We start from the raw sequence: 16,911 nt of genomic DNA, 5'->3' as shown, positions 1-16,911 counted from the left end.
TTGGCAGGACTATGCATGCATATATCTATAATTGCGCACGGCAAAGCAACGTGGGGGTTAAGTTCCTGATGAGCACAATAATTGTTCATCAACAAATTTCTCAATGCATTTAATTTTACTGAGAGAAAATTCGATGAATCAAAATTTAAATATCATGCATGCTATTCAATTTATAAAATTGTATGAATGTGTTATAATATCATTTTCCGTTTTAATCCTATAGATCCGACACATATCATATTGCGATTGATCTCCATTAGTAGATATGAAAATCAATGACATTTTTTCGGAGAAGGGTTCTTAATTAGGAGATAATTTTCCTTAAATACATATGAGGCTGAGATCATTACTTTTTTCGTAAAAAAAATTAAAAAAACAAAGAAAAAAACTCCGGGTGAAGGCAGGGGAGTGCCTCAAGGCCTCCTAAACCTATAAATTCAAATTGCGATTAGTTCTGTGCTTCCTCGGCACGTTTTCTCCTCGTCCTTTGCAATTGCAGTATAAACAACTCTCTCTCTCTCACCCAATATCTGTGCGCCCTTCCTTCTACGTTCGGGGAAGCCATTTGATCGGTCTCGAGAGTGTATGTCTGGTGGGAATGGGAGAATCCTCTGCTTCAAAACCTTGTCTTGAAGCCGATATATGGGCTAAGCTTGGTATTCGCTCTCTCTCTCTGTGCTTCCATTTCTTTTCCCAGTTTATTCCATGAAGCATGCGGTACTTGTTAAAAAGATTTCATTTTTACCCTCTGTCCACTTCAAGATCATGCCGTGATTGTTCCCCAACCTTGCGGAAATGGAACGGATTCTTGTCTATTTAAATTGAATAGGAAAAGGAAGAAAAAGAATCCTCTTTTCCGTCAGTTGCCAAGGCTGATGCTTTCGTGGTTTAATTGTGTATCAGTCTTTGCAGGATATCTGTCTACTATGAAGAATGAATTGGGTAGTGTCGTATCTTCACATGTAGTTTTCTGGGTTGTCGTGCAACCTTATCATTCTCTTTCACATTCGCGAACCAAAAGAAAGCTTACAGACATAAACTGAATGTGGTTAGGTGGAACCAAAGGCTCATTGAAAGTAACACCGAGATATTGGTTGGCATCCAGGAAACACTGTTTAACTACCCATGCTTATTCATGCGCTCTAAGTTATTGGCACTTTGCTTTATTGCCAGGGATTGCAGCATCCATTTTTGTCTTGAGACAATGATCAAGAGTCCGAACGGATAATTGTTTGAGTTAAGCTAGAGAAACAAAAGGAAGAGCTACAAGCATAGGCAAGAGAGCAAGCTCACTTAATAGGATTGAACTATGAACTTTAACTAAACAAGTTGATACATTTTGTTTTTTAAGCAACTTAGTCAACATACTGTTGAGGGGAAAAATTTTGCCTAGATGAGGAAAGAAAGCTCAATAAAATAAGAGAGGAAGAGAATCGAGGAGCTGATTTAAAGAAAATAACATTATCAGCTGATTGTCGCCTGAGACCATTGGATAGTTTACTTATTCACTGTTTTCTATCAGAAATTTTGAAAGGATGAGCCACATAAACCTCTCATATGTGGAGCCATTTTATGCCTAAGGATTTCAAATATCAACTCTTCTAGCACCATGGATCTTGGCAAATGGCACAAGTAATTGTACGTATTCGTGTTCCCGCATGAAATAGGTACATAGAATTCTTGTTTAGCCATAATGAGAATTTCGGATGAGAATGAAATTGGAGATTGCAGTCAAGCAAATGTACGAAATAGAGGTCTTCACATGCTACTTGAAAAGCCTAGGCATTCTTAACTTCATGCCTTTTGAGAAGGGACTCTCTAATGTAACGGATCCAATGAAAAAAATAGAATCTGTTTAGCATGTGTCAGGATAGCCGACCCAAGGCTATGGAAGTTGGGTGTGGGTCTTTTGTCGAAATTATGCGTCCGAAGGAATCGATGTTGGACTTATTGGATATTTGGCAATTCATGCAAGAATTGGTCAGGGGGGTCTCTAGGAAGCCCATCGTAGATCCATAATAGAAAAAAAGTGTTTTCTTATTGTTCTAGAAGAAATGTTTGTCAAGCTAAAAAAAAAAAAAAAAAACAATTAATCCAGAATTTAATTGAATAGATGTATCTAGGTTTACTTAAAGAGTATGGTTTCTATGTTTGATGCCAGATGCCGGATTTAACTTGCTCTGTTCCAAATTGCAGTTCCAGCACATTCGATGTACTCGGTTGTTGACATTAGATCAAATGAGACGGTTGTCTACTCAGAGATCTCATGCTCTTCTGAAAACAAGCATGAGTGGTGCAAAATAACTCGGAGTTTAAATCAATCTTCTGCTATGATTCAGAACAAGAGGTAAAGTAAAATCCATGGCATGTCAGCAAAAGTTTCTTGCTTTATTTATTTGATATGTTGTTTTCGCTCCTTTTTTTATCTTCAATGTAATGTGCATTTTGTGGTCTTACCAATGTTGCTTTTACCCTAGAAACGAGAAATTGCTTTTCTTCTATTTTTTTTTTTAATATTTGACTGAGGTGGCTAAATCACTTGTTTCTTCATAGACCAATTTCCACTTTTACTCCATTTTGTTTATTCCTTTATCAAATTTATGGCTTCCCAAAGAATCAAGGGGAAAACATATTATTGCTTTTGGAGAAACCATGGTGTTGACACAAAGAAAGTACATAATGAAGAACCCCTACTTAATTAGAGAACTTAAGAAGAGACAGGGGTATCAAAAAATGGTAGAAGGAACATGAAGAACGGGCAGGGAAGAAACGAAAGAATTGTCTTTAACTCTGAGGTATTGTTCTTAAAAAAGGTTATGTTCCAAGTTACCCTTCTTTCAATAGATGGGCACTAAATCTGTACGAAGGAAGAGAGAGGATGAAAATGATTACTTCATTCTAGCTGATAAATTATTTTACACTTCTAGGAACTGCTTTTCTGGGGGACATCTTAATGCTAAACTTGTTCCAACAAAGGTTTTGATTGGCATTGTTTAATCAAAGGGTGGATAGAACAATGAGAAATCTGTCCATTTCATCATGTAAACTCCTTCATTTTATGTGTGTAGGAAAAACCTACTGGCTTTCATCAAACCAAATGATCACTTTGCTTGGCTCTTAAATCCTTGAATGTCTTGCACTAAAATTTGTAGTTAGAGAAACGCAAAAACGTGCAGCAAGCTTAGTTTTGCTGGGGTAATTTGTCTACAATCTCTTTAGGTAGCTCTCACAGGGATTCATTTTGAATTTTGCTGTCATGGATCTGTACTTTCATTGGTGCCGCCGCCTTTCCTATATTTGTGCTTCTGCTGTTGTTGAAACCTTTGACTGATTATGTCATTTGCTGCTTTAGTTTTTTTCCTTCCCCTTTTCTTTGTTGATTTTGAGGGTTCATCTTTGGTGCGTTTTGGCCGATGTAGCTCATCCACGATTCTAATTGATGGAGCGACTGTTCAAAGTGAAGACATTATGCTCATACAGTCTGGCTCTGAAATCATTCCGGGGCCTGATAGAGAAGGTCAGCTTAGTGTTTTCTTTATGCTTTTGAGAATAAATAGTGACATGTGTCCTTTTTTCTGGGTGTTTGATTGTAACTTTTCCTTGTCATCTTTACACTGAAATATGCTTTGTCTAACTTATTATGATTATTTTCTTCACAATGTTTCTTCTTCAAGTTTGTTGATTTATTTTTCTTTTTTGGTGTGATCAGAGGGCTTAATAAATGATCAGTATTAGACGGAGGGTGTTAATGCATCTGCTATTTTCTAATTAAATGCTATTGTGTTTCCATTTACAGACTTAGATCATTAAATCATCTTATTTATACTTGTGCTGTGTGTATAATTCTCAAATGCCTGGTATTAACAATTTTTGGCTTGCTTTTTTATTGTCGAATATGTTATTTATGCAGGCCATCTGAGCTATAGGTTTGAAACGATCCCCACTGCAGAGCGGTGTGAGAAGCGCTTAAAGGTAATTAAATATTGGGATAAGTGTATTGGAAAGTCCTAAAACTTATCACGAAAGTGCAATAGAGTTCTAAAACTTTCAAAAAGTGTAATCAAGCCTTAAAACTTTACGAAAGTGCAATAGAGTTCAAAAACTTGTCACGAAAGTGCAATCGAGTCTTAGAACTTTCAAAAAGAGTAATCAATGGAAGGACTTGATTTCACTAATTTGACAAATTTTAGGACTTGATTGTACTTTTTGAAAGTTTTAGGACTTGATTGCACTTTATAAGAAGTTTTAGGACTTACTTGCATTTTTTTTAAGTTTTAATACTCAATTACACTTTCGTGACAAGTTTTGAGACTTTCAATGCACTTATCCCTTAAATATTTAATCATGTCATTATGGGTGTGTATATAACTGCTTGGCTGTCTGTCGAAATCAAGATCAGTTAATGTTGTATTTTGGTCTTCCAGATCTCTATAGACATTGAAAATGCAAAATGTGGCATTTGCTTGAACATATGGCACGACGTCATCTCCGTTGCCCCTTGCCTTCATAACTTCTGGTCTGTCTGGAACTTAATCTCTTCCTGGTCAATAGTATGATACCTGGGCATCAATTGGCCTGTCCTGGTGCATTGCAGCAATGGATGCTTCTCTGAGTGGCTAAGGAGATCTCAAGAAAGACGTGCTACCGTACTCTGTCCCCAATGCAGAGCAGTTGTGCAGTTTGCTGGGAAAAATCACTTTTTACGTGAGGTTGTGGAGGTAATGCTTTGTTTAAGCATATTGAGATGTCAAAAGGCAAAAAAAATTTCCTGTAAAATTGGCCATTATCACATGGTCTAAGACTGTTTCTTGCCGTAACTTATATATTGGACTTGCTCTACCAGCCAAGAGTGAGTCTTATTGCCAAAAGCACCTTTTGATGAGGGATTGGGTACGTGTTTCAGTTTGGCCTTTTTGGATGCTGGCAAATAGAAGAAGTCACTATATCATATAAGTGTGTAAAGATCTTCTGAAGGTTTTCTTCATGGCATTCCTTGAATTTTGAATCCATCAAATGCCATATAGTGTTCAGAGCATGTTGTGCACTCTTTTTGTCAGTTGGAGCTTCCATACTTGCTGCTGATTTTTTCTCTTTCTTTACTTTTTGCAATTCTTCGTGAACATAGGATATCCTGCAAGCTGATACTTCCCTAGGACGGTCTAAAGAAGATGTTGCCATTTTAGATTCACACGCGTTGATCCAATCAAATCTGGTACGTATTGTACAGTCTAAAGAAGCTGTTTTGATTTCTCATCTTTTCCCTCATTGGTGGATGAGCTTACTAGTACATCAGTATAGAGTGCTTTACGCTATTCACCAATGGGACAGGAGTGAGAGCGAACCCGGAATTGTGGAGCGAACCCTTAGCAAAGGGCATTTGGCTAGTAGGTCAGGAATGAAATACATGGAAGCAAGATTAGTAAAGGATGAGATAAGAGTGGGGCAGTAGTGAAAATCAAAGGTGAAGAAGTACAAACAAGTGAACAGTTTCGGTGTCTTTGGTCCATTTTGGGAAAGGGTCTATGGATTTGTTTTTGTGTGATTCAATAGTGGTAAGTATAGATTTTACAGGACCATTATAAGGCTTTATACTCTATGATCAGCAGTGTCCTGGGCCTCAAGTATTAGAACATATATAACAGCAGTGTAGTTGAGAGCAAGAAATGACTATCCGAGAATGTCCGGGTTGCTTTAGTTGACAATATGGTGGGAAAAACCCAGTCAAGGTAGTTTGAACATGTTAAGAGATAGTATGTTTCGATGAGAAGATGTCCGTTTTGGGTTTTAAAAGGAGTAGGGTAGGCTAACAAGTTTTAGGCGAATAACATAAAGGAACTTGAGCTAGAAAGGATTCAAAAGTATCACAAAACTGATTGGAGAATCTGTAGTAAATAGCCAAGAGAGAGAGAGGAGAAGAAGAGAGGAAGAAAATAGATCGTAAAATTTCAGTAAGGAGTTCTTTGTTTCTATATTATAGAAACCCTACACCTATTGTTATATTTACTATATATTGTACCCTTATGTATGGTAAAAGAAATAAAGCCCAGAAAATAAACCCTGTTACTTTAAGCAACGTAACACTCCCCCTCAAGCTGGAGCATATAGGTCACCTATGCCCAGCTTGGAACAACCAACAACAAAGGCGGGACGAAACAACGCTTTAGTGAAGATATCAGCAAATTGATTTCTAGAATAGCAATCAACTCCCACTTCACAGCATCACGAACAAAGTAGCAGTCAACTTTTATATGCTTAGTTCGCTCATGAAAAACAGGATTCCTAACAATAGAATAGTTGCGTGATTATCGCACATCATATCAATAGGTTGATTAATAGGAAATTCAAGCTCTTGGAGAAGGGATTTCAACCACAACAATTCCGCCACAGTATGTGCTTTGCGCTAGATCCGGTAATGGTAGTGTGCTTCTTGCTTCTCCAAGTAACCAAATTACCATCAAGAAAGGTGCAATACCCAGTCGTAGACCGCCGATCACATGCTGACCCGGCCCAATCAGCATCAGAATAGCCCATTAGAGTGGAAGAACCGTTTAGTTTATAAATCAGTCTCTTACCGAGAGAGCTTTTAAGGTACCGAAGAATGTGACAAACAACATCCCAATGAGCCTTCTTAGGTGACTCCATAAACCGACTCACCTCACCAACAGCAAAGGAAATATCGGGATGTGTAACACTAACATAAATTAGTTTCCCAACTAGATGGCAATAATGATGCTTATTTTCAATATCATCTCCATCATCAACTTCAAACTTCTGATTTGGATCTATAGGAGTATCTACCGGCTTTGAAGCTAGTGTACTAGTCTCACTCAAAAGGTCAAGAGCATACTTTCGCCGAGACAAATTAATACCTTACTTGCTTCGTAAAACTTTAATATCCAAAAAATAGCTAAGAGCTCCTAAGTCTTTGATCTGAAACTGTTGCTGAAGAAAAGACTTGGCCTTAGAAAAGCTGGTCACGTCATTACCCGGAGACAATTATGTCATCCACATATACAACAAGAATGACCACTCCCGACTCCTTGCGAACTAAAATAGAATGATCAGAATAACACTAGTGGAAACCATACCTAGAAATCACTATATTGAATTTTTCAAACCATGCTCTTAGAGATTGTTTCAACCCATAAATAGTCTTATGCAGCCGACATTCATTACTATGATTTTCCCCTAAAGCAACATACCCTAGAGGTTGCTCCATATGTACTTCCTCATACAAATCACCGTAAAGAAAAGCATTCTTCACATCCAATTGATATAATAGCCAATCAAAATTCACAGCAAGGGAAATGATAACATGAATAGAATTAAGACGTGCCACAGAATAAAATGTCTCAAAATTGTCCACCCCATAAGTTTGAGTAAAACCTTTAGCAACAAGCGGGGCCTTAAGACGCTCAATCGAGACATATGGGTTGTACTTGAATAGTGTACACCCATGGATGCTTTACCACATCTTTCCCGAGAGGAAGATCAAGCAAAGACCACGTTTGGCGGGACACCGGAGCTTCCATTTCCACATCCATAGCTCTCGTCCACTCAAGGCGAGATAAGGCCTCGATGGTAGAAGTAGGAATTGTGTTAGTATGTAATGATAGAGCAAAATCATGTAATGGGGAAGGAAGATGTGAGAGAGAAACATAATGCTTGATAGGGTAAGCAAAAGAGGATTTTTGTGTACAAGAACGAGTACCTTTGTGAAGGGCAACAGGAAGATCGTCCGGACTAGGAGACAAGGATAGAGATTGGACAGAGGGCATGGAAGAGCTGGAGACCGGTGGTGTCGTATCTTGCTTTCGCCACTAATACACTTGTAAGGGGGGAGACATAGGAGGAGGACTAACCGAGTCTAAGGGAATAAGTTGTGGATAGGAGGATCGGCCACATTGTCGGTTGAAATTTTTTTACCCTCGGTGGAATAGTATGGTGTGCCCTCGAAGAAAGGTAATATCAGGACTAACATATTAAGTACAAGCCATGGGATCATAATACTAATATCCCTTTTGAGTACGTGAATATCCGTGAAGAACACATTTGGTGGCACGAGGGGATAGTTTATTAGTATCGGAACGTAAATTATGGATAAAACACACACCCAAAGACGCGAGGGATAAGTGGGAATAACGGCCTATCGGGGAACACAACATTTTTGCTAGTGTGAGCACGAGATACGAGAATGGGAGAGATCAAGTTGTGTGCTAGTGTGTGAAAGGGAAATGAATAGGCGGCACCCCGAGAGAAGAAAATGGGAGGGACCTGCTGTTCTAGGGTTTTAGACATTAGTGTATATAAATCATTTTTGTTCTGATTTATGAGTCAGGCCGATCCGGCCCTTACTCAGATATTTTCAGGTCCCGTAGCCCAGCTTGGTACTATTGAGCCCAAAAAATCGGGCCAGTCTGGGTTTCTGAGCCTGCAGTTTTATTTGCATGCTTCTACTTAGCTTAGTTCTAAGATCATAGCTTTGTCAATTTATGTCTTTATTTTGCAATTTTTCAGGTTATAAGCAGTGGAAGAAAACGTAAAAGACCTCACTTGGCAGTGGATGAGCAAACTTCTGGTCCTGACCTTTCATGCCCACAATGCGGTAGTCAAAATTTGATTCTTCACTTGCCGCACAACATAGTGACAGAATCAACTTTTCCTTCATCAATGGCTTTTTTGCAGTTTCCATGACAGAACCAAAGTATTATGTTTGAGAAGCTTTTCTGTATCTTGCATCAGTTTCAAGTTCTGCATATTTCCTTTTCCCATGTTAATTTCTAAATGTTAAATTTCTACCCTAGAAAGATTATGTATTATTGATGCATCTCTTTTGACTGCATCTAAGGTCCCATTACTACCCAAAAAAAAGAATTGAGTTTTCCTTGCAATATTTTTTTACTTTTTATTAATTTAGATTTACATAGGATGCAGCACTGTGATTGACTAGTTTTCTGCATGAATTAGGCACTGAATATGGTGGGTTTCGCTGCAATCAGGATACCGTCCACATACCATGTCAAGTATGTGGAGGAATGATGCCTTCCAGATCAAACATTAGTGTACCACAACATTGTAAGCACCTTGCAAACCATCCACCGTCCCCCTCCTTTATTTGAGCCCGGACAGTTCTTGTATTGGCTTTAGTTTCATCCTCATCTAGGCCTTTCGCTGTGGTTAATTGTCCTCCTAAACTTTCAATACTTACGAATACTCTAGCCTATTTTGGTAATAAGGCTTCTTGTATTTCACTGAAAAATTAATTGTTGGAAAACTTTTTCCTCATATTCCGGTGTTAGGATCGCTTAGAAAAATGAGTCAACGAAAAATGTACACTTAAATTCACAAAAAATGACTCAATTTTTGAAATCAGAGATCGTTTTCCAAAGTACAATATGACCTGCACGACCACAAGCTGTCTTGGGTGCTTGGACCATTTGCCTGGCTGACGGACCTAGGGACCTTGGTGCCTGAATCCGGGTCCTCAGATGGCCTGAACTTAGTTCCTCAAGGCACTGACTCGGATCTGCATAGCTACACCCAAATTTCCATGGCTTGGACCCATGACCCAATCATGTCTCGGCCCTTGGTCTTTGCGTCTTAGACTCAGGTTCTCGATGCTCCATGCAGCCTGAACAGAAGACTTGGTGGTCGAGACTTGAGACCACGTCATCTAGACCTAGGTCCTGTCGTTGTACTAGTCTCTTTTTCCTCAAAAGTGTGTGTGAGTTTTCTGGTGACACTTCAGGTGCTTTTGTTTCATAAAGAATGAGTGATTTGGACAACATTTTCCTAATATTGTTGTATCGCTTGAACAGTGAGTGAATAAAAAAGGTTTTGATTGTCCAGAACAATCCATGTCTATGTATTTCTGTTGATAACGAAACAAATATTGCGTTCATTCATTTTTGTAAGCGATTCTTTTTAGGATGAATTTTTTGAAGTATTTGATTTTCTATGAAACAAACTCACATATGAAAATCTTTTCCTGTAAAGTTCATCTTTCTTGAAACCAACGGACCTTAGAGCTTAAAGGTCTATTTGGTTAGTGATACTTAGTGTAATAGAAAATGAAACTGTTCTCTATTTCCAGTTCCCCATTTTTTTCAAGCGTGTTTGGTTCGTGAAAAATAAAATTCTCAACTCGAATAATAGTTTTAAAAGCATGTTTAGTTGTATTGATTTTTAAGGTTGAGCTGCACGTTTTTTTTTAAATGAAAGCAAATGAACACAACTCTATTTTTTTCAATTTGTAGTACAAAAAGTGAACAATTTTCCCTTGGTTCACCTGAATAGTTTTCTGTTTGTGATCAGATTTATTTTTAGTTCTGTTTTCAAATATATATGAAAATGGAAAAGTAGACCAGTTTTCTTATGCCAAACTGGGCCAACTGGGGACTTGATACAGAATCGAAGGCAATGATATAAACTGACTCACATAGTAGAACTAACTTGTTGGGATCAGACTTAGTTTGTTGTTGTGATTGTATAGTTGTTTCTTGTTCATTTTGTAATTTGGCAGTTGATTTCTCAAATTATTTTTCATCAGCTAAGGAGAATTTGAAGACCAGCATATCCATGGATGACTTTGTACTACAGAAAATAACATTTAACTAGGGATGTAATCATCAACTTAAGGATGGACCTAATTGCTGTAGCCATTAGCTGCAAATTGTCCTTGAAAGATTTTATGGGACCACAACCAACTGCTCTAAAAGCTTAAGTTTATAGAAGAAGACGTGGTTTAATATTTATATATTCCAACACTTCCCCTCACGCTTAGTTTGGTCTTTTGCCTAGTATTAAGCGTGGAAATATTCATTGGGGAGACAAATAGGGGCTTGGAAAAATTTGAACTTAGGACCTCCTGCTTTGATACCATGAAAGATTTTATGGGATCACAGCCAATTGCTCTAAAAGCTTAAGTTTATAGAAGAAAGCGTGGTTTAATATTTATATATTCCAACAGTCCTATTATGGGATATTGAGTAATGATACTATCTAAGATTCTTCTACAGTTATATTGGAATGCTGTATTCATTTTTCACAGAAATGCAATGCCATCCAGTGTTTGAATATTGAGAAGTGGATAGTTGTCAAATGAGCATTTAAGTTGAGAGTAGATTTTAAAATGCACCTGTTATGTTATGGCTGTTTTGGACGTGCTGGAATGTTGTACCTCTTTTGCAGGTTTGGGATGCAATAGAGCATTTTGTGGTGCTTATTGGCACTCTCAAGGGGTTGCGAGGATTGATGGTCACCCTCTCTGCACGTATGACAGTTTTAGACCTGTATGTGGAGTTCTCTATACCCATTCTTGTCCTATTGGGATCATTTTTCTCAAATTGACTCTTGCTTCATTCAACATTTTTTGGCTGCTTTTATACATAATCTTTCTGTCCTTGTTGGCTTGTAATATGAGGATTGTCGCTTTAGTCATGCTACTCATAGCATGGAGTGGTCTAGAGTCTAGGCAGCCACTTGTTGCTTGTTTGCTGGATGATATCTTGCAGTATTTTCTCATTAGTCTCCTATGCAAGTATATCAATGAGAAGTTGGTTTCTTGAGCCACACATACAACTATTGGCATTTGTTGCAGATCATGGAGCGGTCTATCTCAAGTATTCCATTCACTGCGCATGAAACAAATAGATATGAGCAAGATGTATGAACTCTATCATCAGTAATTCTTCTGTCTTTGCATAGAAGGCAAGTCTATTCAACTTTCTTTGTTCAACATTTGGTAGATCACGGAGAGGTCAATTAGACAACTGGGAAGAACACTCCAAGATGTTATCTCTGAATGGATTGGCAAATTCGACAATCGTGAAATTGGTGAGTCAATTCAAGTGTTCATGCTTAACCACGATTAATGTATGGTTCGCTGACATTCTCTTTTAGTTGAGTGTATCCATTTTCTTTGTCATTCATGTATACAATCTACAAGGACATGTATAGTGATAAAGGAAGGGGTTTGAGCTTCACATTTTCAAGCAACAAAAGCATGTATGATGTAGTTCTCACATCATTCAAAACACGTGGAATATATAAGTTCGCACAACTATAAGGCTACTTGAAAATTCCGTTTGTTGTTAAAACTGTACCTCTTTTCTTGGTAATGGAGGAATTCACTATCACTAGTATTGGTTAGCATAATGTCTCCCAAAGTTTTGTTTTAGTAGGAACAAAGTAGAGTGCATGGAGTGCAAGTTCTGAGAAGAGGAAACATGTCTAATTGAAGCTGTAATGAGCAGTTGATATAGCACTGAGTACTCAGTTAATTCATGATCTCGGATCAATTTTGTGGATGGAGAGGTTGATGTAGATGTAATCAATAGGATTGGACATCAGTAGATAAAGTGAAGAAGCAAATCTCAGGTCTTGTAACAGATGAAAAGCCAGGGTGGAGTCCTGGAGCCTTGCATGTAAATGCTGAAAAATTCTTGTCTTCTTGAATTTTGGACTTTTGACTCTTTGACTAATGATGATTCTTTTACTGTAAATACTATGCTGGGTTCCCTCTATGGAGTCAATTGTTTCCTTAGGATGCATTTGTTTGGTGGAAAAAGAGTGACCTGAAAACATTTCCTCCATTTCCAGTCCTTTGGCATAGTAAGACGCGTCAAGGAAAATATTTTTTCATGTTCAGTAGAACTTGCGTGAATGCTTAAAAAATGATTGACTAATATAAATCTTTTTTTGTAATTCTCTTCAACCTCCACTAATTGTATCGGCATCTCAATCGCCTTGACCTAGGACCCCAGTTACTGCACTAGAAATTGATGTGCCCAGTTCCAGACCCTGGGGTCGGGATGCAGGACTTAGGCACTTCAACCGGTGACCATGGTATCAAGGCCAAGGATCTGGCACCCGGACCAAGTTTTTGGTGTCTGCGTTGATCCCCAATACCTAAACCGGGGAACACAACACCAAACCCTGTCATCTTGTTCAAGATAATTAAAATATTGTCTAATGCCAGTCCGGGATAGCACCTTGATTGATTCTGGTGGGTGACAAACACCATAAAATAGTTTCCGTGTTACTTTAGATGTCCATCCATACACTTGGAAAGTGGAACTAAGGCTACGCATAGTAACCATTCTATTCCGGAAAACTGATTCCGATTAAAATGACTTTTTCCGATTCTGTTCCTAGATGAGTTTTAGAGAATCAAAACGCGTTTGATAACTGCACAAAATTTCTGTTTATCTTCCTAATTTTTTTCATTTAAGTCAAATAACTATGTAGTTACTTTGCAAAATTTCATCCTAAATTGAAGACTAATTTCCAATGCACACTAAAATAATTTAATATATATATAGCATATCATAAATGAAACACAAGTTTTAATACATTACTTTTGAAGTTCAATTGAAGTATGGGACAATTCCCATATTAAGAACTCATTTTTTTCTTTAAATGTTGCGTTGTTCAAAATACATACAAACATAGCAGCCGAATAATCAAATTATCCATTGACAAAAAAAAAAAAAAATATTATCCTCCTTGATATGAAGTACAAGTCCTTCACTATCATTTTGCAGCTTCCGTTCTAAATCTAAGTGGGTGCTTAGCTTCACTCAACGTGCGAGATGTTTGCATTTTGTGATGTACGGCTATGAGTATATATGTTATCATCCACATGTTGGATGCCATTATCTCTTATGACTTTTTTGTAGAAGAGTGCAATCTATGAACTCTAGGAAATTTAGGCCCAAATTTATGAAAATGAGGTCAACTAGTCTAATATAAGCTTATTCGATTTTTAGGGATTTTCTAATTTTTTTGTGATTTTTTTAAAAATTTCTAATTTTTTTAAAAATTTTATTTTATTTTATTTTTATTAGGTTGAGGGAAAAGTGATAAGAGAACTGAAAAGGAAAAGTGAGAGATGTGAGACTTCATTTTGTTTTGTGATTCTCAAAAGTGATTCTTTTTTTCAAAACCAACTTTTTTTTGTTTTGGATTTTGCTCTAAAACTGATTTTGATTCTCTAAAACCGATTCTATGAGCAGAATCAGAATCAAATTTATTTGCGCTACCAAACGCGATTCTCATCCTTTTTTGTTTCTAGAATCAGAATCGGAGAATGAGAATGGTTACCATGTAGGCCCTAAGTTTCCACGAACTAGCTTGAAAAACATTTCCTGCAACATGAAATTTTCTGTGAAACACAGTACCATTAATGAATCTAATCACACTTGACCTGTGTCCTTGTCTAATAGAATCTGTATTATGTGACCAGATCGATCCAGGATGCCACTTAATCATGCTGATGTCATAACTGCTGCAACACATATATGCAAGTGAGTTGTTATTTCTACTTTGTGTGTGGCCTTTCTTTGTCTCTAAGCTTTTAACATAACTGTTCTCCTGAACTGGGTGTTGTCTTTTCTTGGAAGGGTTAGATTTTAACTCTTTCAGTTTGACATTGTGCACATGATATCTTTGTCGTATGTCCAAGGCTGCGACATTGCTCATTATGTTCAGCTAGTGATTAGTTGCTGAAGGTAGTCCTCATGTTTAGAAGAGTCGAGTGTCAGATCCTTTAAGTCGTGAGTTTTTAAAGAGCTTGCTAACCTTTTAATGAAGCACATTCTGTACTTGTCTGTCAACTTGTATCTCTAGCGGCTGATAGGAGCATGACTTAAGACGTTCCTTTCATTGCCTCTAGAAGTCTTGAAGTTGATTTAGAGGATAGAGATCTTGTTAATTTAATTGTGGAAGAGCTCAGGTTACTTGACTTTTGTTTCCCAACAATACAGGGAACGTTAAAGAGCCAATAGTTGCTTCTAAGCTTAATTTTACATTTTGGCATTGATTGACAGGGATTTATCTGAAAGTAGAGAAATGTCTTAGCTTTAAGATGAAGGTAAATAAAGAATTAGATGTCCTTAATTGGTCTTCTTATTGTTTGGATATTATTATTGGTGGAAATTATGTTCCTTCTGCATTTTGAATGAACGGAACAACTTTGTTTGACCTATTTCCTGCCCTGATACACCATTTCTATTATGTATCAATCTGGTCTCATAATGATAATTATAATGTTTGTGGAGCAAAGTACTTTTTCCCCATATTATCATGTATGCCGTTTTTCCACCTGAGTCTTTGTGGTGAATGCAGTGATTGTTACAACAAATTGGTATCCTTCCTCTTGTACTGGTTTCGCTTTTCAATGCCTAAATACGTAAGTATCTACAACTAAGCATTAAGATGATCTCTCTTTTGGTTTTATGTTATCTCTATCCTATGTGGACCTTATCGTGTTAATGTGTGATGGCTGATGTCCAAATTATAGAACTATGCATCTTTAATGTCTTACCTCTGGAGATTCCACTACTGTGGCATGTTGTTCATTACTTCAATATTGGCTTATGGCTAATATATTATGATCAGTATTTCAGATGTCATTGTGAGAAATAACTAATCCAAATGACAGACCATTCTAAATTGAAATAGTTAGGTTTTGCCACACAATTGTGGAATACATGTTTTAAATGTCCATGAAGTACATAACGTTCTTTAAATTCTCAGCTGGATTATTGAGGGGAAGTTCCATGAACTCTTAGTTAAATGATACAATACCATCAATTTGGTAATATTAGTAGAGTTCTAGAGTTAAATAAAGCACATTAGAATTGTATGACTTATGGCTCGGAGTTGCGGTCCCTCACATCCATGGTACTTATTTCATTGTGTAAAGGTTTTACGAGGTGAAAGCGGTTCATTTAGAAGGTCATAGGATAGGAAGACTAGCGGGGAGAGAGCAGTGCTTCCTATGTGCTGATGATTACAACATTGTCCTTGAACACAATGAAAAGACTCTATTTGGTTTGGCATTTGCCTAGCTTACACTTGTGGGGTTGGTTGTACAATCAGCTGGTTGTGGACCCTGATATTATGTTTGAAACTAGAATGGGAGTGACTGCAGCAATTGGAAATCTGACGTACTTGTAAAGTGCTGATTAAAGGATCTCTATAGTCTCATCTTCTCTCGATGTGCATGTTCACAGCTTCTACCCCGGATGCATCCAAGAGAGAAGATTGTTGGTATGGATATGCATGTCGGACGCAGCACCACAGTGAGGAACATGCTCGGAAAAGAAATCACGTTTGCCGTCCAACCCGAGGGACTCATCCATAGGCGTCGTGTTGTGAGTGCATCCTATCAGTCTGGCTGAAAGTTGTATATACTACTATGCAGTAGGTCTCCCATAAACGTGTTTGCAGTTTTTGTCTCTTCATAGTTTATTTGGTTGCATTTTGTGTGTGCATCTTGGTCATGTGCATGCTAGGAAACAGAACGTCTGATGGATGCTTTTGGGTTTTTTCTTTCATTCAGAGTGAGGAGAAAAATCATGTGTTCCTGCGATGTCAACCGACTAGTCTGAGAGACACATTTGCAGTTGGAGAATACACACTAATTGCTGTTGAGGTCTGATCTGCAACCTATGATCAGCATGATTTGGACATATTCCGATTTGTAAATCTTAAAACTGAAAATCTGTTTTCTGAGTGATATCTGTTTTAAAAGCCCCAGGTTTTGCTGTAGAGGAATGGCTAAATTTGTGCCCTTAATTCAATCCAGACCAGTAAACACCAAGATATCTTGTAAGTTGGAGTGGGGGTGCATGTTAATTGCTAATTCAATCAGAATGTAGATAAAAGCAAAGTCTAACACCATTGTTCATAATTAAGCAAATCATGTGATGTTGGGAATTATCTTCTATTTTAATGCATTTTGGGCTACATTGCTACATTCATCTCTGGTCATCCTCCAGACCCCACGGGAATGCTCCTTGTATTCAACATTTGCTTGTGGAGGTTCCACATGTACCTATTTCAAGTTCGATCCCCTCCCTTGAAGTTTGAATATGTCTTGGTCGTTATGTATTTTTGGGCCTTGTA

At 37.6% G+C, this 16,911-nt stretch overlaps 1 protein-coding gene across 3 annotated transcripts; it reads left to right on the top strand.

Annotated features, from left to right (window-relative positions):
- The first annotated feature begins 512 nt into the window (after positions 1–512).
- LOC115755927 (E3 ubiquitin-protein ligase CHFR) lies at positions 513–16,561 on the top strand. 3 transcript variants are annotated; one of them, XM_030695540.2, is made up of 15 exons: positions 513–656; positions 2,197–2,347; positions 3,420–3,517; positions 3,911–3,972; positions 4,425–4,516; positions 4,595–4,718; positions 5,126–5,212; positions 8,518–8,605; positions 8,968–9,075; positions 11,191–11,291; positions 11,600–11,665; positions 11,748–11,835; positions 14,246–14,306; positions 15,127–15,190; positions 16,017–16,561. In XM_030695540.2, exons 1-15 carry the CDS (start codon positions 599–601, stop codon positions 16,182–16,184), a joined length of 1,416 nt encoding a protein of 471 aa, XP_030551400.2. In that variant the 5' UTR covers positions 513–598; the 3' UTR covers positions 16,185–16,561. The 3 variants fall into 3 exon arrangements, with proteins under 3 accessions (XP_030551400.2, XP_048128407.1, XP_030551402.2); XM_030695542.2 differs by lacking the exon at positions 513–656 and adding an exon at positions 3,069–3,178 and having other exon boundaries at positions 2,211–2,347; positions 3,418–3,517; XM_048272450.1 differs by lacking the exons at positions 15,127–15,190; positions 16,017–16,561 and having other exon boundaries at positions 14,246–14,310.
- The last annotated feature ends 350 nt before the right edge of the window (positions 16,562–16,911 follow it).

Source organism: Rhodamnia argentea, chromosome 11 (assembly GCF_020921035.1).
Source record: "Rhodamnia argentea isolate NSW1041297 chromosome 11, ASM2092103v1, whole genome shotgun sequence".
In the NCBI taxonomy this organism is placed as follows: Eukaryota; Viridiplantae; Streptophyta; class Magnoliopsida; order Myrtales; family Myrtaceae; genus Rhodamnia; species Rhodamnia argentea.
This window is presented reverse-complemented; position numbering and strand designations above follow the sequence as displayed.

Excerpts from the sequence above, each read along its gene's own strand:
- LOC115755927 (XM_030695540.2), top strand. The coding sequence starts at position 599 with ATGGGAGAATCCTCTGCTTCAAAACCTTGTCTTGAAGCCGATATATGG. Across the intron at positions 3,973-4,424 it reads GGTGTGAGAAGCGCTTAAAG|ATCTCTATAGACATTGAAAA; the intron begins GTAATTAAATAT and ends TTGGTCTTCCAG. Across the intron at positions 4,719-5,125 it reads TTTTACGTGAGGTTGTGGAG|GATATCCTGCAAGCTGATAC; the intron begins GTAATGCTTTGT and ends TCGTGAACATAG.